The 20,123-nt window shown below is 35.1% G+C and overlaps 1 protein-coding gene across 7 annotated transcripts in view; it reads right to left on the bottom strand.

Moving 5' to 3' along the window:
• TCF12 (transcription factor 12) overlaps nucleotides 1–20,123 on the bottom strand; it is a 390,963-nt gene that overhangs the window by 219,376 nt on the left and 151,464 nt on the right. For 6 of the 7 annotated variants that reach the window (XM_061157234.1, XM_061157240.1, XM_061157232.1 and 3 more), the window contains exon 4: nucleotides 18,916–18,989. In XM_061157234.1, the coding sequence (XP_061013217.1) occupies nucleotides 18,916–18,989 (74 nt within the window). Of the gene's footprint in view, nucleotides 1–11,301; nucleotides 11,364–18,915; nucleotides 18,990–20,123 lie in introns of all 7 variants that reach the window. The other variant, XM_061157237.1, reaches the window with a different exon arrangement.

The following is a 20,123-nucleotide window of genomic DNA, read 5'->3' as shown; positions in this document are numbered from 1 at the left end:
TTTTCCTCTATTTCTTTGCATTGATCGCTGAGGAAGGCTTTCTTATCTCTCCTTGCTATTCTTTGGAACTCTGCATTCAAATAGGAATATCTTTCCTTTTCTCCTTTGCTTTTGGCTTCTCTTCACAGCTATTTAAAGGCCTCCTCAGACAACCATTTTGCCTTTTTGCATTTCTTTTCCATGGGGATGGTCTTGATCCCTGTCTCCTGTACAGTGTCTCGAACCTCCGTCCATAGTTTGTCAGGCACTCTATCAGATCTAGTCCCATAAATCTATTTCTTATTTCCACTGTATAACCATAAGGGATTTGATTTAGGTCATACCTGAATGGTCTAGAGGTTTCCCCTACTTTCTTCAATTTAAGTCTGAATTTGGCAATAAATAGTTCACGATCTGAGCCACAGTCAGCTCCTGGTCTTGTTTTTGCTCACTGTATAGAGCTTCTCTATCTTTGGCTGCAAAGAATATAATCAATCTGATTTTGGTGTTTAAATGGTACTAATTCATTAGAATACTTACAGCTAATATACCTAATTAAAAGTAAGAATAACAAGATAGTTATTTCCTTAAGAATAAAATTACACTGTAATTCAGACATTTAGTCTAATTTGATACTGTTTTACTATATTTTCACCCAGTACAAATTTTTCAAATACTTAAAAAACACAAGATTAGTTAAGTATATCATGCTAAATTTTCAGATAATGAGCAACATCGGAGACTGGCTTTCCTTTACTAGTTCACAATAACACCAGTCTTTTTTTTTTTCCAATATATATATGCCTCCTAAGAGAGATTGGGAGACGTGCCACTTCGATACTAAGGCTAATAGTGGCAGTAACTGACTTATCACCTTATTGATCATATCTGCCAATTTCATTCATAGTAATGACTAAATTGATTTTCTCTCGTTTGCCTGTCTGCTTCAACTTCTTATGTTTTCAGTGTATACTATTAAATTCTACTATAGATGCCACCAGGTGGGTTTATCAACACTTCTGAGAAGGGATCTTCTTGTCTCTACTCCTTCTGACTTCCCTCTGGCTTTCTTCTTTCCTCTAACCATTTCTATTTTCTTTTACCTGTCTTCTCATATCATTTTAATCTAGTTATTTACAAAATTAAAGAGGCAAAAATGTGTGAATGAAAGCATGACAATGCATATGTATATATAAGTATTACTGCCAAATAATATCAAGCACTGTGCTAAGTGCTAGGATACAAGGATGAATAAAACAGTATTTGCTTTCAAGGAGTTCAGTTTGGAAGAAGAAAGAGACGGTATCTGAAAATATTTTAATAAACATTTGTGAGGTCTGAGCCTCAGATGTTTCACATTACAGCTTGCAAATGTTTGATAGTAATATTAGACTCCTTATTAGTTTAAGGGACAAGTTGGCATGGTCAGTGATATTTTGAAAGAAGCCGAAGACAGCCTGGCAACCTCCAAGTTAAGCTTCCTGGGTTGAGTATAGTTTAGAAAATGGCAATATACCAGCACAGCTTCAAAGAAGAATAAGCAGTGACAGGCAGGCAGAGAAAAATGAAACAGTGATAATCAGATAACAAAAATATCAATAAGCTTGCCTCCAGTGGCATCATAAGCATCACAGCTAGCTTTCACTGAGTGACTACTATATGCTATCGAGGGCTGTCACGCATTCTATCAGTTAATTTAAACTATGTATAGAAACCATATTTTCTCCATCTCCTAGATGAGGAAATTTTCTCCTAGAGAATTTAAATAACTTTCCCAAGGTCAGAATTTATTTAAGGTACAGAATTTATTTAAACTTGGGAATCATGACAGCAGAAGAGTTACTGTTAGCCACTAATTTTTTTTTTCCCCATCTCCAGCACTAAGAAACCTGGTAACAGAATATGTACTTAAACAGAGAATAATTTCTATTAGGCCATCCATTTTCACAGTCTCAGAATCCCTTGGTCTCGGGACCTCTTGTATAAAAAACATTTTCTCTTAAAAGACAAAGAAGCCCAAAGGCTTCTGTTTATATGGGACATCAGTCCGTTCAGTTGCTCGCTTGGTTGTGTCTGACTCTTTGTACCCCCATGGACTGCCACCCTCCAGCTTCCTCTGTCCATGGAATTTTCCAGGCAAGAATACTGGATCTGGTTTCCATTTTCTACTTCAGGGGATTTTCCCGACCCAGGGATCAAATCCGCGTCTCCTGCACTGCAGGCAGGTTTTTCACCACTGAGGCACAGGCAAAGTGGGACATATTCACTGATAATTACACATGAGAAATTAAACTTAAGGAATTTTAAAAACACAAGAACTGTCAGAGCTGACATCATCATATAACATGTAGCATTTAGAAACTCCACATCAAACAAAGGAAAGAATAATACTGAAATGGCAAAGTTTTAGTAGTATCAAGAAAATAGTTTTAACCTTTCAACACTCTACAGGAGTCCCAGGGACACCAAGAGGTCCCTAAAACACACTAAGTATACTACTGGATGCAACTATTTACTGTATTTTAAAATAAATCACGAATCCCTCACTACCACTATCTTTTCAGAATCCGGAAACCTTGGTTGAAAATAATTTATTTAAGAGAGAGGACTTATTTCAGAGATGAGGAAAGATTCAGGAAAGTCAAGGGCAGGCCTAAGATCACACAGTTAGTAGCAGATATCTAATCTTATTATACTAATAGAACATTATTTTTGGTTTCTGATTACAAAGTATCGCTAGACAAATATTTTGGGAGATAGCTGGTAGTAAGGAAAGCAATTATACAGTAGTGAATAGAGTATTAAAATTCCAAAGATCTCTTGAATAAGCCAGTATTTTCAGTGTTGTGCAGAAAAAGCTAACAGGGCTGGTTTCACTTCTCCATTCATTTATAATGTGCTGCTCACAGGGCTCCTATTGATGAACCAAATCCATGGTCCCTATCAGATTAGCCTAATTAAAAAACTATATTTTCACTTACACTTTCAGACAAGACAGAGTTCAAATTAACAGAGACCAGATTAACCCTCACACTTAATACCAAAAAAAAAAAAAAAACCCTAAATGAAATATGTTAAGCAATACTTTTGAGACACTGGACGTGGGCAGTAAAGGACTGTAACCCCTGAGACAGAGGAAACAAGGGGGATCCTAGTATTATTGGGGAGAGGGAAAGGGCAGGGAACAGGGAGAGGAGGAGGAAAAGGAAGAAAGGAAGAAGGAAAAGAAAAAAGAGACCATAACTTAGAACTCTATACATTTTGTAAAAAAATATTAAGAATATTTCTTGTTTCACATGGAACAAGAAAAACTTATCAGCACCAGACCTACACGATGGGGAATGTTAAAGGAAGTTCTTCAATCAAAAAGGAAATAATACCAGTTTAGAAATACGAATTTATACAAAGAACTAAAGCATGTACTCTGGCTACAACGGAATGAAATTAAATATTAATGATAAAAACACCTGCAGATAATCTCCAAATATTACAAATTTAAACATATACTTCTAAATAACCCAAGGGTCAAGGAAGAAATCAATAGGAAAACTGGAACAGAGCAGAACCCTGTACCCCACCTCAAGTACAAAACTGAGAAGTTAATGATTAGAACCAACACAGAATTGTTTTATAGATACTATAACTGCCACTGCAGGAAAAAAGTTAAGTGCATGATAACCAGACTGTAGCCATGACATAGGCTGTTTCATTTTGAGCAGTACTGAATTTATGGCTCGCAAAATTCCAAGAACTGGCCTCAAGAGAATGGGATTAACATTATTGCTCATAATCAATCATCTTTATCTTTTTGAGCATCAAAATAATTGTAATTCACTCTGCCCATATATTTAAGTGGACAACCAAAATTGTCAGCAAAACAGACCCACATTGATACCTTCCACTCTGAGAATACAGCACCTATGTCAGCATGAAGTTACAGAAAATAGACCTTCACCCCTAATTCCATAGAGATGGAATGATGTTCTGACCAGTGGGAATCTGCAAGTGGTCCTTTGCAGGAAACCACCCTCAGCCCCTTTTCTTGTCACTTTAGCAAAGCTGTATTATAACAAACTTTACCAGGCACTCCCCCATGCTCTACTAATCTCCAGTCCAAGCACACCTTTCAAAGCTTTTAGTCACATAATACCTTGCCTAACTTGTGGGTTCTTCCCATAGATTAAAGAAGTAGAAATGAAGAATAAGCAATTAACAGATGACCAGATCGCTTCCCTAGCTTTCCCTTCAGTAATCTCCTGAACAAACTGTGTGAACAAGGTAACATCTAGAGGAAGATCACAAGAAGTCAGTGAGTCTGTAGGCAGTGTGGGGGATGACAATAACTTTGACCTCCTATCTCAATGATTAACTGAGATTACTTCCCTCCTTCTTCTTTAAAGTTTCACAGCCAAGCAGAACCTTGAGTTGGTTTTTGGGGGATGCTGAGTCTACCATCTATACAGATGGCTGGCATTCTAATTAAAGCCATCTTTCATTTCTTCCATTGTTGAGTATGTAATTGATTTTGTAAATGGAGAATGATGGGACCCTAGTCATTTGGTAACAAAATTATAAAGTATTTTTAACTGAATGAAATGAAAATACAAAATGGGAAAAACTGAGGGATACAGGTAACATCATGATCAGAGGAAAATTTATAGTACTAAATGCCTGTTAGAAATCAATGACCGCAACTCCCACCTTGGTAAACTAAAAAACAAAAAGCAAACTAAACTCAAAGTAGAGGTAGAGTAGAAGTCAAACATAGTGAAAAGAGAAAAACAATTGAGAAAACCAATGAAACAAAAACAAATTCTTTGATAAAGTCAGTAAAAGAGATACACCTCTAGGCATACTGATCAGGAAAAAAAAGAAACAGTTCACCAAAATCAGAAATGAGGTAGGGATTTTAACTACAGATTCTACAAACACTGTGCCAAGTGGACTCTAAGATGCCCCCCAATATCTGCCTTCTGGTATTCATACCCTTATATAAGCCATTCTTCTTGAGTGTGACTTAACCTATTGACTTGCTTCTAATCAACAGAACATTGCAAAGTGATAGGATGTCATTTCCATAATTAGGCTTCATAATACTGTGCATTCTATCTTGCTAGCAGACCCCTCTGCCCTTGACAGCTTTGATGAAGTAAGCTGCCATGATGGAAAGGCCCAGCTGGCAAGATACTGAGGGCAGCTTCTAGCCAAAATGGAACATTCGTCTTCAACAAACTAAAAGGAACTGAGTCTTACCCAATAATAGATAATCTCAGAAGGAGACCCTTCCCCAATCAATCTTTCAGATGAGACCCTAGTTCTGGTGAATACTTTGTTTACAGCCTTATAAAAGAGCTTGAAGCAAAGAATCAAGCTAAGCTATACCAATTCATCACCCACAGAAACCATGAATCCATAGAAGTGTACTATTTCAAGCCACTAAGATTGCAGTAATTTGATATTATAGCAAGAGATAAACTAATATTAATGTATTAAAAAAATAAAGAAAATTATTACCTTTATGCCATTAATTCAATTTAGAGGAAATGGACAAATAGATATATTTCTTAAAATACACAAACTAACAAAGTTCACTCAAGAAAAAAATTGAACAGCTCTTATCAATTAATGAAGTTAAAATTAAAAACAATCCTCCAAAGAAAACTCCAGGCCCACGTATCTTCACTGGTAAATTCTGAAAAATATTTGAAGAGGAAATAAGAGCAGTACTACATAAATTCTTTCAAAGAATTAAAATGCAAGTAATATTTCTCAACGCATTCTTTGAGGTATCATTGTGATGCCAAATTCTGGCAGGCAAGACAAGAAAAAAATACTACAGATCAGTATTACTCAAATATAAAAATTCTTATATTTATATTCATTTCAGCAAATTGAATTTAACAATACATAACAGAACAACAATAATAACCTAGAGCTATTTTTCTCAGAATTGCAAGGTTGGCTTAAAATTAAAAATAGTAATCATATAATTTTACACATTAATAAAGAAAATTCATATGATCACCTTAATAGAGGAACAAAAATTTTAAATAAAGTCCAACATCCATTTTTTATAAATATTCTCAACAAATTAAGAAAAGGAATCTTCCTCAATCTAATAAATCATATGAACAAAATCTATAACTAATATCAAGTTTAATGGTAAAAGACTGATTGTTATCCCAATATATATGGACAGGGCAAAGAAATCACAATCAATTCAAAAAATGGGAAAAATTCAGGTTGGAAAAGAAAAAGTTAAATTCTCATATACAAACAGAAAATCCTTCAGGATGTACAAAAAAAGGTACGACAGCCACTGAGTTTAGCAAACTGCAGGATACAAGGTCAATATGCCAAACCTATTATAGCTTTATGTAAGATATGAAAAACTAGAAATTGAAACTTATAACATCAAAAATATTTATTTAGAATTAACTAAAAAAATATATATATATTTATTTAGAATTAACTAAATGAAAAATGTACAATATGTGTTCATTGAAAACTATAAACATTACTGAAAGAAATTAGAGCAAGAGAGTTATAACAATAGTCATTGATCAGAAGATTCCACATTGTTAATCAATTCCCGTTAAACTGATGAGAGTCCTTGCAATCCTACCAAAAATCCCAGAAGATTTTTGTAGAAACTGATATGCTGGTTTCAAACTTTTCATTGTCTATGCAATGTATCTAAAATAGGAAAAACAATTTTGAAACAGAGTAAGTAAGACTGCATGACTTACACTACTTGATATTCATCTGTATTTTAAAGGTACAGTAATCAAGATAATATAGTATTGATGCTAAGGTTAAAAAAAAATCAATGGAACAGAGAGTCTGGAAATTGATCCTCCCTTACATGGCTAATTGATTTTCAACAGAGATAACAGCGGAATTCAATGGGGAAAAGGACAATCTTTTCATTGAACACTACCAATAAAAATAAGTTAAGTATATATGTTGTCAAATTTACTATTTATTGAGACTGTTACTATCAAACAATTCATTGGTAACAGGATGCGACAGTAGAAAAAAAAGAAGTACTATATTCTATCCCTTTCTTAAAGATTTATAATTTATAATAAATTCTGAGACACTTAATACCAACAAGGAAATCTAATTTTCCTTTAACTCAATAATATATAAATATATTGGATCATGGAGCTCTGTATTTACATACTGTTCATTAATAAACTAAGCCCAGTTCAAGAAACTCTGATCTTGTTCAAAAATTTTTGTTTTACATCTTAGGAATTAAGTCCAGAATAAGTAACTCATTTGACCAAGTTTACTCATCAAATGGGAGAAGTCTCTAGATTGAAGATCTCTATTCTTGTATTACAAACCATTTTTGTCATTTGATATGCTCTGGAGGTTTTATAACCAAGTATTGCTTCTATTTTTGTGCTTCTACTCTCCCTTGGCCTTCATGATTATAACTTCTATCATTCTATGGTATCATTCTCTGCTTTCATGTGAAAATGAATGCTCCTTTTGCCCAAGAAACATGGACTGAGCATTTTTGTTTTACCCAACTAATGCCAGTGAAATCTCAATAAATCTTTCATAAATGAAAAAAAGTGGAAGAAAAAATGTTTTAGCCCACAAACTAAAATTTGGACACCCAAGAGAAGACTATAAAATCCCAAACTGGGAAGAAAGACACTGAGGAAAAGTGTTATCTACAAGAGCAAGGTAGGGTTCTTAGGGGAAAAAAAATTCAAGAAAATTTTTACAGAGTAAGGACTCAGAAAAATAAACTTAATGAGATTTCATAGTATCACCAATGCAGAAAAGATATTTGGTTCAGGACAGCTGATGGTTCATTGGTTAATCACTAAGTAATTTCCTAAACACTAAGAATATGAACTACTCCATGCAAAATGCTACAGACTGCTTCTGACATGAAACCACATGAAATAGTTACTTCACTTGACAGCAAAAAGGATTAAGTATCTATTCAATATGTCAGAGGATATCAGTCCAAACTTGTTATTCTCAAAATAAAAATGTTAGCATATACAACAAAAATGTATCACACGAGGAACTGATATTAACTGATCATGCTAAATCTTTGACTTTTCTGGAGTCCAAAGACAAGTGGGCCTCAGGTAGTATTACTATGAACAAAGCTAGTAGAGATGATGGAATTCCAGCTGAATTATTTCAAGTCCTTAAAAGATGATGCTGTTGAAGTGCTGCACTCAATATGCCAGCAAATTTGGAAAACTCAGCAGGTGGCCACAGGACTGGAAAAGGTCAGTTTTCATCCCAATCCTAAAGAAAGGCAATGCCAAAGAATGCCCAGACAACTGCACAATTACACTCATCTCACACACTAGCAAAGTAATGTTCAAAATTCTCCAAGCAAAGCTTCAACAGTACATGAACCAATAACTTCCAGATGTTCAAGCTGGATTTAGAAAAGGCAGAGGAACCAGAGATCAAATTGCCAACATCTGTTGAATCATCAAAAAAGCAAGAGAGTTCCAGAAAAACATCTACCTCTGCTTTGTTGACTATGCCAAAGCCTTTGACTGTGTGGAGCACAACAAACTCTGGAAAATTGTTAGAGATGGGACTACCAGACCACCTTACCTGCCTTCTGAGAAATCTGTGTGCAGTTAGAACCGGATATGGAACGACAGACTGGTTCCAAATTGGGAAAGGAGTATATTAAGGCTGTATATTGTCACCCTGCTTATTTAACTTATATTCAGAGAACATCATGTGAAATGCCAGGCTGGATGAAGCACAAGCTGGAATCAAGACTCCTGGGAGAAATATCAATAACCTCAGATATGCAGATGACACCACCCTTAAGGCAGAAAGCAGAGAGGAACTGAAAAACCTCTTGATGAAAGTCAAAGAGGAGAGGGAAAAAGCTGGCTTAAAACTCAACATTCAAAAAACCAAGATCATGGCATCCGGCCCCATCACTTCATGGCAAACAGACGGGGAAAGAATGGAAACAGTGACAGACTTTATTTTCTTGGGCTTCAAAATCTCTGCAGATGGTGACTACAGCCATGAAATTAAAAAAACACTTGCTCTTGGAAGAAAAGCTATGACCAACCTAGACAGTATATTAAAAACCAGAGACATTATTCTGCTGACAAAAGTCCATCTACTCAAAGCTATGCTTTTTTCAGCAGTCATCTATGGATGTGAGAGTTGGACTATAAAGAAAGCTGAGCACCATAGAATTGATGCTTTTGAACTGTGGTGTTGGTTGGAGAAGACTCTCGAGAGTCCCTTGGACTGCAAGGAGAGCCAACCAGTCAATCCTAAAGGAAATCAGTCCAAATATTCATTGGAAGGACTGATGCTGAAGCTGAAGCTCCAATACTTTGGCCACCTGACGTGAAGAGCTGACTCATTTGAGAAGACCCTGATTCTGGGAAAGTTTGAAGGCAGGAAAAGAAGGTGCCAACGGAGGATGAGATGGTTGGATGGCATCACCGACTCAATGGACATGAGTTTGAGCAAGCTCCTGGAGTTGGTGATGGACAGGGAAGCCTGGCGTGCTGCAGTCCATGGGGTCATGAACAGTTGGACGCAACTGAACTGAAGCCTGTGACATACATAAGCTCACTGAAGTCTCATCACTACCTTGTGAGGTAGATAACTTTCAAACAGATTTGAGGAATCATCTGAGGCCTCTTTTAGAATTTACATTCTGTCTGTAAGAATGTAGACTAATAAGAATCTACTTTCAAAGAATCTGGGTTGCCCAATTTTATTTCTCCTAATAATCTCCAAATCCCAAGATGGGTTTTTATGAGACTGAATGTAAAACGAGGAACACTTACAGACTTTTTAATAAATTACAGACATGTGCCGAATGTTATTCTTTCATTTAATTTTCACACACTTCTTATCCAACAAATCTCACTGCAGATGAGAAATCTGAGATGAGAAATTAAGTTATCTTATCTTTTCCAAGGTCAAATACAGTAGTGATACCGGGAAACAAACTTATCTGACTCATTCCATGGCTTATATTTTTTATGCCTAAAATGTAAATAATATTTTTTCAATAAATAATGATAGTAACCATCATCTTACAGCATCTACTATGTGTCCAAGTCCCAGATAAGTAGAAATAACAACTATTTTGCGGTTTCCCTGGTGGTTCAGACAGTAAAGAACCTGCCTGCAACGCAGGAGACCCAGGTTTGATCCCTGGGTCAGGAAGATCCTCTGTTGAAGGGAATGGAATACCCATACTCCAGTATTCTTGCCTGGAGAATTCCGTGGACAGAGGAACCTTGCAGACCACAGTCCATGGTTCGCAAAGAGTTGGACACGACTGAGTGGCTTTCACTTTTCACTTTGGGGTCTCTTTTAAACTATTATAGCCAGTGTGATATGGTCCAAAGGGACAGTAATTTAAAATCATACTACCTAGCTACTAGTCCTGGGTGCTTAGTATTTGGTTAGCTATCTACCTTCTCTGACCCCCAGTTTCTTCACCTCTAAAATGATGACTTTTCAAATGGTTTCTTGATGAGCTGGTATGAAGCTTACAAAAGGTAATATGTGAAAGGTTTTAAGCCATACAGTGACAAATGGTAGTTGTAAATATTGTTATTAATTAAAACAGGCTAAGCAGACCTAAAGATGTATCCTGCCAGAATCTACCCTCCACTATTTTTTCATGAATAAGAAACATCTAAATTTACAGAAAATAATTAAAAATCTGTCCAAAAAATTACAAAAAGGGACAAAGAAGAGATTCAAAGATTAACTTGTTTTGACTCTCACTTGTTAACTTTAAAGACAACACTGAGATAAAAAAAGAGAGATAATTTTAAAGATCAAACCTGATAAAGATGCTATTTCATAGACAAACAAAGTTAAATGAAACCCACAGTGAGATGAGAAACTGATCTGCTAGCCCAAAAGATCTTTGGTAGAACATCTCAACAGATACTGTCCCTGGAAGAATGGCTAAACTGAAAAAACAGAAGGTCTGACTAGCTTAAAAATGGAAAAGTAGAAAATCTGATAGCTATGTGATTTCTTTCACTTTAAATATCCACTAGCAAGAAATTTAAAGGAGTGTATGTCATCTTAATCCAATTTTTTTTCTTAACCGAAAACATTAAGATCATAATTTACAGGCAGGTATTGTTTTGAATAAGACCGCGAGTAACAAACAAAATTTTCTCTCATGGGTTTATCTGAACCTAACTTTAAGACACACCTTTTTCTCACCCATAGTTTTCTTCATATTCAGAACATTTAGAAGGAGCAGTTACATAACAAAACAAATTAATGGGAACATAGATGCAATATATAGAAAACACTTACTTTAATTCTCTGTCCCTCCTGTCTTGCTTTGCTATTTAACTGCTTCATCTCGTGTTTTGTACCTGAGATCAAGAGGCATAAAATACTATTTCAAAATTTGTGTGTCCTTTCTAATTATTGCATTTGATCTCATAGTATCTATAAAACCTATACCATTTTCCCATTCAAAAATAAAAACAATTGCAAACAGAAAACAATCTAGAAAAAATATGTGTTCTAAGGGAGAGAACTTCATTACCCATCAATACTGACAAATGGGGGACAATGAGAAAAAACTTTTTTTTTATTCACACAACTAGATTTTTCCATTTATAAGAGAAGCTATTTATCAAAATCAATCTGGTAGTGGTATAACACAACCACAGCTAACTTGTCAAAACCTAAATAAAACACATGGCGTTTAATTCAGGAGTCGTCATTCTCTGGGGGGAGTGAGGCTACATGATTTTATATCTTTCTCAGTCGCTAACTCTGCCAGTTTCTTTTTCCTTTGTGACATCTCTTCTCTTTCAATTATTTTGTGATCCTAATCTTATTATCTCAACTTAAGTCTTATTTCATTACAAGTGAGCCTGTAATAACATCGAATCAGATCATCCAATCTCATGTCACTTTTTCACTTTGAATCCATCCTTCATACCCAATGTATTGATCTTCATAAAACCCTTTGTGCCATTCCGTGTCAAAGTCTATATTTAATTGGCTCTCTATTCCCCAAAGGATAGACTTTATTTCTTCTACAGAAAGGTTATCTGCCCTATCATACTAATCCCCTAAAAAGCAAGGGGTTATTTGGTATTTACTGCATTTGTGATTTTGGTGCCTCTGTAACTTGTGGTGCCATCATTCTATATTTCCGAAAAGTTTTCTTCCTTTCCACCTTATTTGCACAAGTACTGTTTGTCCTACAATATTCTATTCAAACATTTCCTATTCTAATAAGTCTTTCCTGACCACCCAAAGTAACTTCTCCCTCTCCTGTAATCTCATGGTAATCAATGAAATTACCTTGGTAATTAGTTATTCGTTGCCTAATTAAAGCTTCTCACTGAGGCCTGAAAGAGTTAAAGTTCTATAGTTTACTTAAAATAAATATTACTTGTATTACTAATCATATTTCCTGAACTCTAAGATACACATCTATTCACTTAGGACATTAAAAAAAAACTGAGTGCATCCACAAATCTCAGCATGGTAACACTGGGGAACCACAGTAAATGCAAGTTCCAAAAAAGCAGACAACACTGTCATCCTTATTTACAAGGGTAACTCTTACACCACTGTGCTCTAGCGGGAGAAGAAAACAACACGTTCTCTCTACTCCTAGATATTCCCAAGGCCTCTACTGTCAAATGTAAATTAAGTACACACCAAGTTCTCTCAAAACTGCATCCAGTATAACCCTTTCTGGGGTCAGAATTACCTCTATTTTTTGTTTTTTTTTCAATAGACAGCATATGAGGGGAGCTATGCTTCTGTTGTGCCATCTCTAACTTGCTACCCATCAAACTTCGGAGTGGTTCTTAGCCAAGCTATTCCATATCTATGAAGGAACAGATATTGAATACCTGCTAAGAATGGAGCGAGCACTAAGGAAAATTAAGATCCCTTTAGCCACATCTGGCACAGTCCAGAAGTTGTTAGAGAAGTAACACCAAACGAATACAGATAACCTTACGGACTCATTTTAGCATCCACAGAATCTGAAAGCTCTATGTTTATTCTAGCTGAATTTTTAGTTATTTTTGCTTCCCTTAACCCAAGTACCCAATCAATGGATTTGTGTATGATGCTCAGAAGTCTAGAACAACCTCTGAATCTTTGTACCCTAATATTTTCATTTTCTATTAATAGCTGATCTGATCAGTCAAGCTGCCATCCATGTATTTTCCTAACAAGTGATCTGAGAAATGACCACTGATGGTGCTTTTCAAATAAGCTGAACCCTCATATCCCTTCACTGCAACAGGTAGGTAGCACAAGCCACAATACATATTACAGTGAAAGATCTCAAAACATACCAACTATTTATCCCTCAACAGAAAGTTCCTGACATTAATTTGCGCTGAGTCATACACAGCAGCTAAACTAAGTATTTTAAAGCCAACTCATCACCACATAACTGGTTTTCCCCTTCTCCACTAATAGGTTTAAGTCCGGAACTGCAGTAAGGTAGTTATTATTAGTATCCACCCCACCCCATCCCCCCAGCAATGAAAAAAAGAAGAAAAGGTTCGAGGCGGAGAGAAGTAACATGTCTAGAGTCATACAGCTAACAAACAGGAGTGCCAGAAACAAAGCCCAGACATCTTGATTTCAACATTCAAGCTCTTAAACTCTACACTATTCTGTCTTACAAAACACTATACTTGCTAGGCAAATTTTTTTTTAAACAAATCAAATCAGGTCCAATGTCTTCTTTAGAGATATCAGTTGCAGATCTCTTCTTTTTTCACCTTTGTCCTCTCTCTTCTCCCATTCCTTTAGTATACGGTGGAAAATTTTAGATAATTCTTTGAGTTGGGAATACTAAGGGGGTCAAAAGTACTAGCACAGAATTTAGAATATGTGAGTTCTAGGCCAGAATCTGTCATTAACTAGGCAATGTTTCTAGCCAAATCTCATGTGTATTTTGTATCAGCAGCACACATCTCAACCTAGCCAAATCTCAAATTCTGTTAGTTTCCTCATTTAGGAAACAAAAAGACTGGATATAAATAACGAACACACTTTCCAGTTCTGAAAATTCTATGATATTGCAAAATGGGGAGGGAAAAAAAAAAGCAACACACACAACTATTTCATTCTGCAAACCACATTATAAAGAGAAGGTAAACCATGGTGGAAATTAAGCAATTAGAAAAAAATAAGCACACAAATTCTACTCAGTTGAATGATGTTTCTTTTCCAAAACAACCACCATGATGGATTATATGTAATTTGAAAATACTCATGATTAAACAGCCAGCTCTTGGTCACTGATGGTATCTATAAATATAACTTCTATTAGTAGTGACCTATCAGTGAATGCAAACTCTATATCTTAGGAAAGAGTATCAACAAAAAGACTTCTCTTTCTTATGAGCTCTCTCATAACCCCTAGACAGGATATAAACTCCAATGGTACAATAGCATTCTGAGATCAGTCTAGGTTGGGTAGCAGAGCTTAAGATGGCAGAAAAACCAACAGGACATGGTCTCTTGGAATTTCCATAAATTAAAATGATCAAACATTTTGAAATAGAATTTGTACATGAGGAAATATAAGCACAAAAACACATAATGAAATATTAGATATCTGGAGAAAATAATAATGCTGATAATAATAGCAGCTTTCATTTATTGTATCAATAAACGAAGTACTTCATAGGTATTACTGCATTCCATCTCTTCCGAAATCCTACAAAGTATGTGTAAGATTACCATAATTACAGACATTAAAGACCTGAACCACAAAGAGGTTATGTAATTTGCCCAGAGTCATGGAGTACAACTCTTTAGAGGCTGTGACCTTAAATAAAATACTTCACTAAGTAGTGTCATCAATTAGGGCAATAATTTGTAAGCACAGAAGAAAAGTCTATTACCATTAATTAATACAACCCCGTACTTCAAGCTTTGCCACCTTAGATCAATTTTGGTTCTTTCCCCTCCAAGGGGGAAGATCTTCAAACACCATCATTAGTATATCTAATGATTCTTCTTCAATTTGATTATGTTCAGCAAACATATAGAGCATTCATTAGGTATAAAGCATTAGGAAGACTAAAACTTTTATATCAAAGCTTGACAGAAGATTTCTGCTTTCTCAAGAAAGAAATTGAAAGGGAAAGGAAATCAATTTTATATCCTTTACAAATCTAAAAGAAAAGTAATTAAGCATGACTGAATCAGAAAACAATTCTTATTCATTACACTTATAATACAGCATATTGCAAATGTATTCACTCATTTAAATGTTTGTTACAAATAGATCTAGTTGATAAATTTTGACATATATGAGGTTAGAGTCAACACTTACAGAACACTCACTATGTACCAGACACTGATCTAAGCACTTCTTGCTGTACGTGTATCTCTTTTGATTCTCACAACAATTACATTATAAATTAATTATTATTATTATTCTTTCACAGATGAGTAAACTGAGGTACAGTGAATTTAAGTAACTTGCCCAGAATCACACATGTAGTAAGTGGCAGAGCTGGGACTCATACCCAGGCAGTCTGGCTCCAGAGTACGTGCTCTTAATCACTGCCTTCAAAGAAGAGGGGAAAAATCTGAAACTAGAATAAATCATTAACACTGTAGAAAATAAGAAAAATCATAATATTCTCTGGCCTTAATACCTGGTTAGAAATGTCAAATATAGAAAACAGTCATTTGCAGGAAAGGATAAAAAATAAGGGAGGGAGCGGACAAACTCATTAATTATACCTCTGCCCATGTCTAAGTTATATGAGATTAATCACTCCTTCCAGTCTCTGGTGCTTTAAATTCAATCACCCCTTCACAAATTTTTGAAACTAGAAGTGCTATTCAATCATCATTATGCTTTTATCTGTTCACGTGCGTGTTTTTGTTCTGCACAGGTTGGGAGGAGGTCAACAGTGCAGAAACCAGAACGCTAATAAAGACAGAGGAGGCTGAGAGAGATACCACAAATAATGTGTTACTTCCCTTCAAGTGTCTCAAACATGTTCTGTCCCATCTTCACATTTCCTAAGACATGTCTACCATTTCCTCCATAACCATTATTAGGCATGGTGTTTATTTCTGTGTCTGCGTAACAAAAACTCTGCAGTGAATGATGTGCAGTGGGTAGTTTTGATAACCAGAAACTCAACTAATCACTTGTACACTATGAGGCTACTTTTCTGGTGGATTTAGCATAAAACAGGGCAGACACACCAAAAAGAGCTTTACTGCAGTGACCTTTCTAAATTCTGAAAGAATAGGCAGAAGGCTAACACACAGATAAGAAGCTTGTGGCCTCTTAACCATACAATGCCAGTGGAACTCATGCATCAAGTTTACTGGAGCAGAATGGTATCTTCATTAGAATTAAAGTCAGGATCTATTAGGCAAAAAGTACAAACTGCAAAAATTCTCCTTGGAAAGTTGTTAAATAAATATTGAGCTCAACCTTCATGATTTTGCATAGCCAATCTTCTAGCCTAAAATGCATAGTAATACAGTATTAATAGCTTTCAGGTGCCAAATGCTGTTTTACAGTACTGCAAAAAAATTATTCTTTCTTCCTTATAGTTTTGAGTGGGGGAGGGAGGAAAACAGCAACTCAGATAGTTGAATCCATCTAAATTAAAAGTATATGCTTCCCAACTCCACCAAACTACTCATTCTGCCATTTTTACAAACCTTTTTATCACAATTTATCACAAAAAGTAAAATTAAAATTTTTTTCCATCAGCAATGTAAAATCAAATTGTTTTTTTAAATGATGTAACTTTTTATGAAGGAAAGTGTTACTTTTACAATTTGGTAAAGTCTAAAAAATCTCATTTATATAATTTCTACAAAGGTACCTAATATTTCACAAAAGTTTAAACTGACTTGCTAATTTTACTCACAATGTGTCAAAACTAGCTTTCAGCCAAAGTCATTATTTATTTCTAAATTTTAAAAACTCAACCTATTAAAACACTCAGTAAGTATTTTGTTCAACTGAAATTTCTATTAACAAACTTATATTCATCTATACTTATGATTAATAAAAACATGGTCAAGATGGTGGAAGATATTTAATAGTAAAACTCAAAAAGTTGAAAATACTCTTAAAAAGAAGTGTTGAAGGCAGATGCAAAGATAACCATAAATGTCTCTCCCTGGTGAGAAGAGTTCAGGAGAAACATAAACGTTTTGAAATTATAAATAAAATTCAACATCTTGACTAACTCAGAATCATGACTAGGATAAATAGAAGAAAGTTACTGGAAGAGTAGATTTTACCAGGAACAAAAAGAAAGAAGGGGAGTAAATCCCTGCTCTATCTGATCACTCAGCAGATCAGTAGGGAAAAAAATGTGTGTGTGTAATATGTGTGTATGTGTGGTTGAATGGGGTATCTTGAGATTAATCTGGATTTCTATAATAGAAAACTACTAAAAAATCAATTTAACTTTTCACTGTACATAATATACAGTGGAAAAAAATTAAGAGTAAAAAACAGCATTTCAATTTGACCTACAGATCAAATAGCAAAAAGAAAAGCAATCTCTAAAGGAAAACTTAATTTCAGGATGATAAAATACATAAATGTTTGGATATATTATTAAGGTCTCTTCTAGAAAGCTTGAAAGTGAAGTAAGGTACAAAGCCACCATTTAATGTATTTTAAGAAATAACATTTTATCACACAGCAACTCAAGGCTTAGAAAGAAAATAATCCAATATTAATTAATAAGTAGCATTGTGTCCTCCAATATATAAAATTCCTACTCAAAATCAAAATAGGAAACTTATATTTCAAATTCACAGTATTACTCAAAAAATAAAAAACTTTTAAGGGTGGAAGGAAATTTGGACACCAGCCAGTTTATCCACAGATAAAATACCACGCCTAAGATTAAGCAGCAAGTTCAAAGCAGGTCAGTAGGAGATCCTATAATACCCAAGACAGTGCTGTTTACACCACAACCCAGCTTTCGCAGCACTGATACCAGAAAAGGAAACACTAAAACCCATGTTCAACAGTCTCTCTCTCTCTCTCTAGTTATTTGAATTCCACTTGGATATTCCAGTTCTTCTCCAAAGTATTTAAAATAAATTAAACACTTACAGCCAAACAAAACAGTAAAACCACATACTTTAATAAGTATTTTCATCCAGCCTTTTTCAATGCAAAACAGGGTAACCCATATGGAGACTATGAATTCCAATCACATTATTCAGGTTATCTTCCACTTATAGCAGTCTACTTCTGGAGTTAAGTACCCATAAATTTTGTGCTTGTCTATTTTCTCTGGGTTAATTCTGAGGGAAATAAACAGTTCATCATTTTTCAAAGTATGACTTTTTAGAAAAGGCATCTCTTCACCTCAGCCATTTACTACAGAATCTGGAAGCACAGCACTTAATTTTACTGTCAACTCTTTGGTCTACTTTTCACTCTCAGTCTCATCTTTTAAAGTTCTGGGGTTTTTTGTTTTTTTTGTTTGTTTGTTTTTTTAATTGTTGGAAAAGGCGCTAACCTTTTCCCCTTTCATTGTGTAGAATGTTAATTTGGTTGCCAAGTTGGTACTTAGAGCTCTCAAAACAAATAAATACAAGAAGAAAAATGACGATGTTTGGAGAATACTTAGTGAGGCATTCCAAGCTCTTCCAACTTTAGTAAAAGGTAATTATAAGTAGTTAAGGTGTAGAAATAATACCAAAAATAATTCTTTTTTTGTAGGAGACAAAATAAACTCCCAAAGTGTGACAGTTAATGGAAAGAAGTAAAGCTACTGTGAAGGTACTGGGTATTCTAATATACTCCCATAAAATAAGATAATCTTCACTTCTCTTAAAATATAGAATTCATATATGAAGGAACTTACTTATTCTGCCAAATTATCTTTATAGTTTTAATCAAGGGTTAATGAGCAAACTTACTCTAGATGAGTCATAAGAAGGACTTGGTTGACCACTTGTTCCCCAAGATGTCGTACCTCCTCGTTCATCCATACCTAAGGAGAGGAGAAAGTACACAACATAAATCCAAGAGGATACTATGATAGGTTTTGTTTGGTACAGCAGAGACTACAATTCAATGAGTGGTACCTGCATTTGATTGGAACTGTATGTGTATCAATCTTTGTCTCAGAAATCTGCAGAAATAAGTCATTTAGGAGTATCTTTATCACTGCTGTATACAATGCTCTAGAGATTCCCTGGTGGCTCAAATGGTAAAGAATCCACTTGCAATGCAAGAGACCCAAGTTCAATCCCTGGGTCGGGAAGATCTCCTGGAGAAGGGAATGGCAATTCACTCCAGTATTCTTGCCTGGAGAATCCTATGGACAGAGGAGCCTAGAGGGCTACTGTCCATGAGGTAGCAGAGTTGGACACGACTGAGTGACTAAGCATGCATGCACATACACACTCACAGCTCTATATACACTGCAGAATTTTAGATCCAATATAGGTCTTTGGACACTTTCAAACAAAGCATATCCGTCTCTCCACCTGTGTCTGCATCCATTCTAACAGTAGATGAAATCTCACTTTCAAAGTTTAGCACTGCCTCCATGAAAATATGAAGTCAATAAAGGTTATAAAATGAAGCAAGTTAAACAATTGCTCAAGTTAATAAACTGGTTTCTATCAAAGCACTGAGTATTCTTAACTGAAGACATCAAACTAAATCAAACTATATCAAACCATATCATATCAACATTAAAGATATTAAAATGATGTGACAACTTGTCCTAAAAAAATCTCCCCAAAATCTGATCCTAAATGAGTAGATCCACTCTTAGTAAAAGTACAAAGGAAAACTCTATGTGAGAAGGATAAGTTACCATGAACAACAGAACAATTCACTGTTCTCCTTAATAGACCTTCTGAAGTTTTGGTGCCATTATTTTCATCTTCCAACCAATCTCCAGAAAAAGCCAAAAGAGCTGGAGATCTCTCAATCTAGCCATTTATCCCTTTTCTGTTTTGAGAACAGTCTTTCTTATCCTCGACACTTTCCCAATCCTTTCTGACCTTCTTTCTATGGTGAAATACAAATGCTTGGCTTTTTTTGCTTCATTCTTGCATGAGAAACTCTAGATGTTACAAAGACAGCTTTTTATTAAGTTTAGAACCTCTTTTTC

This window comes from Dama dama, chromosome 12 (assembly GCF_033118175.1).
Source record: "Dama dama isolate Ldn47 chromosome 12, ASM3311817v1, whole genome shotgun sequence".
Classification (NCBI taxonomy): Eukaryota; Metazoa; Chordata; class Mammalia; order Artiodactyla; family Cervidae; genus Dama; species Dama dama.
Note: the sequence above shows the minus strand (reverse complement) of the source record. Positions and strands in the feature narration are given on the sequence as shown.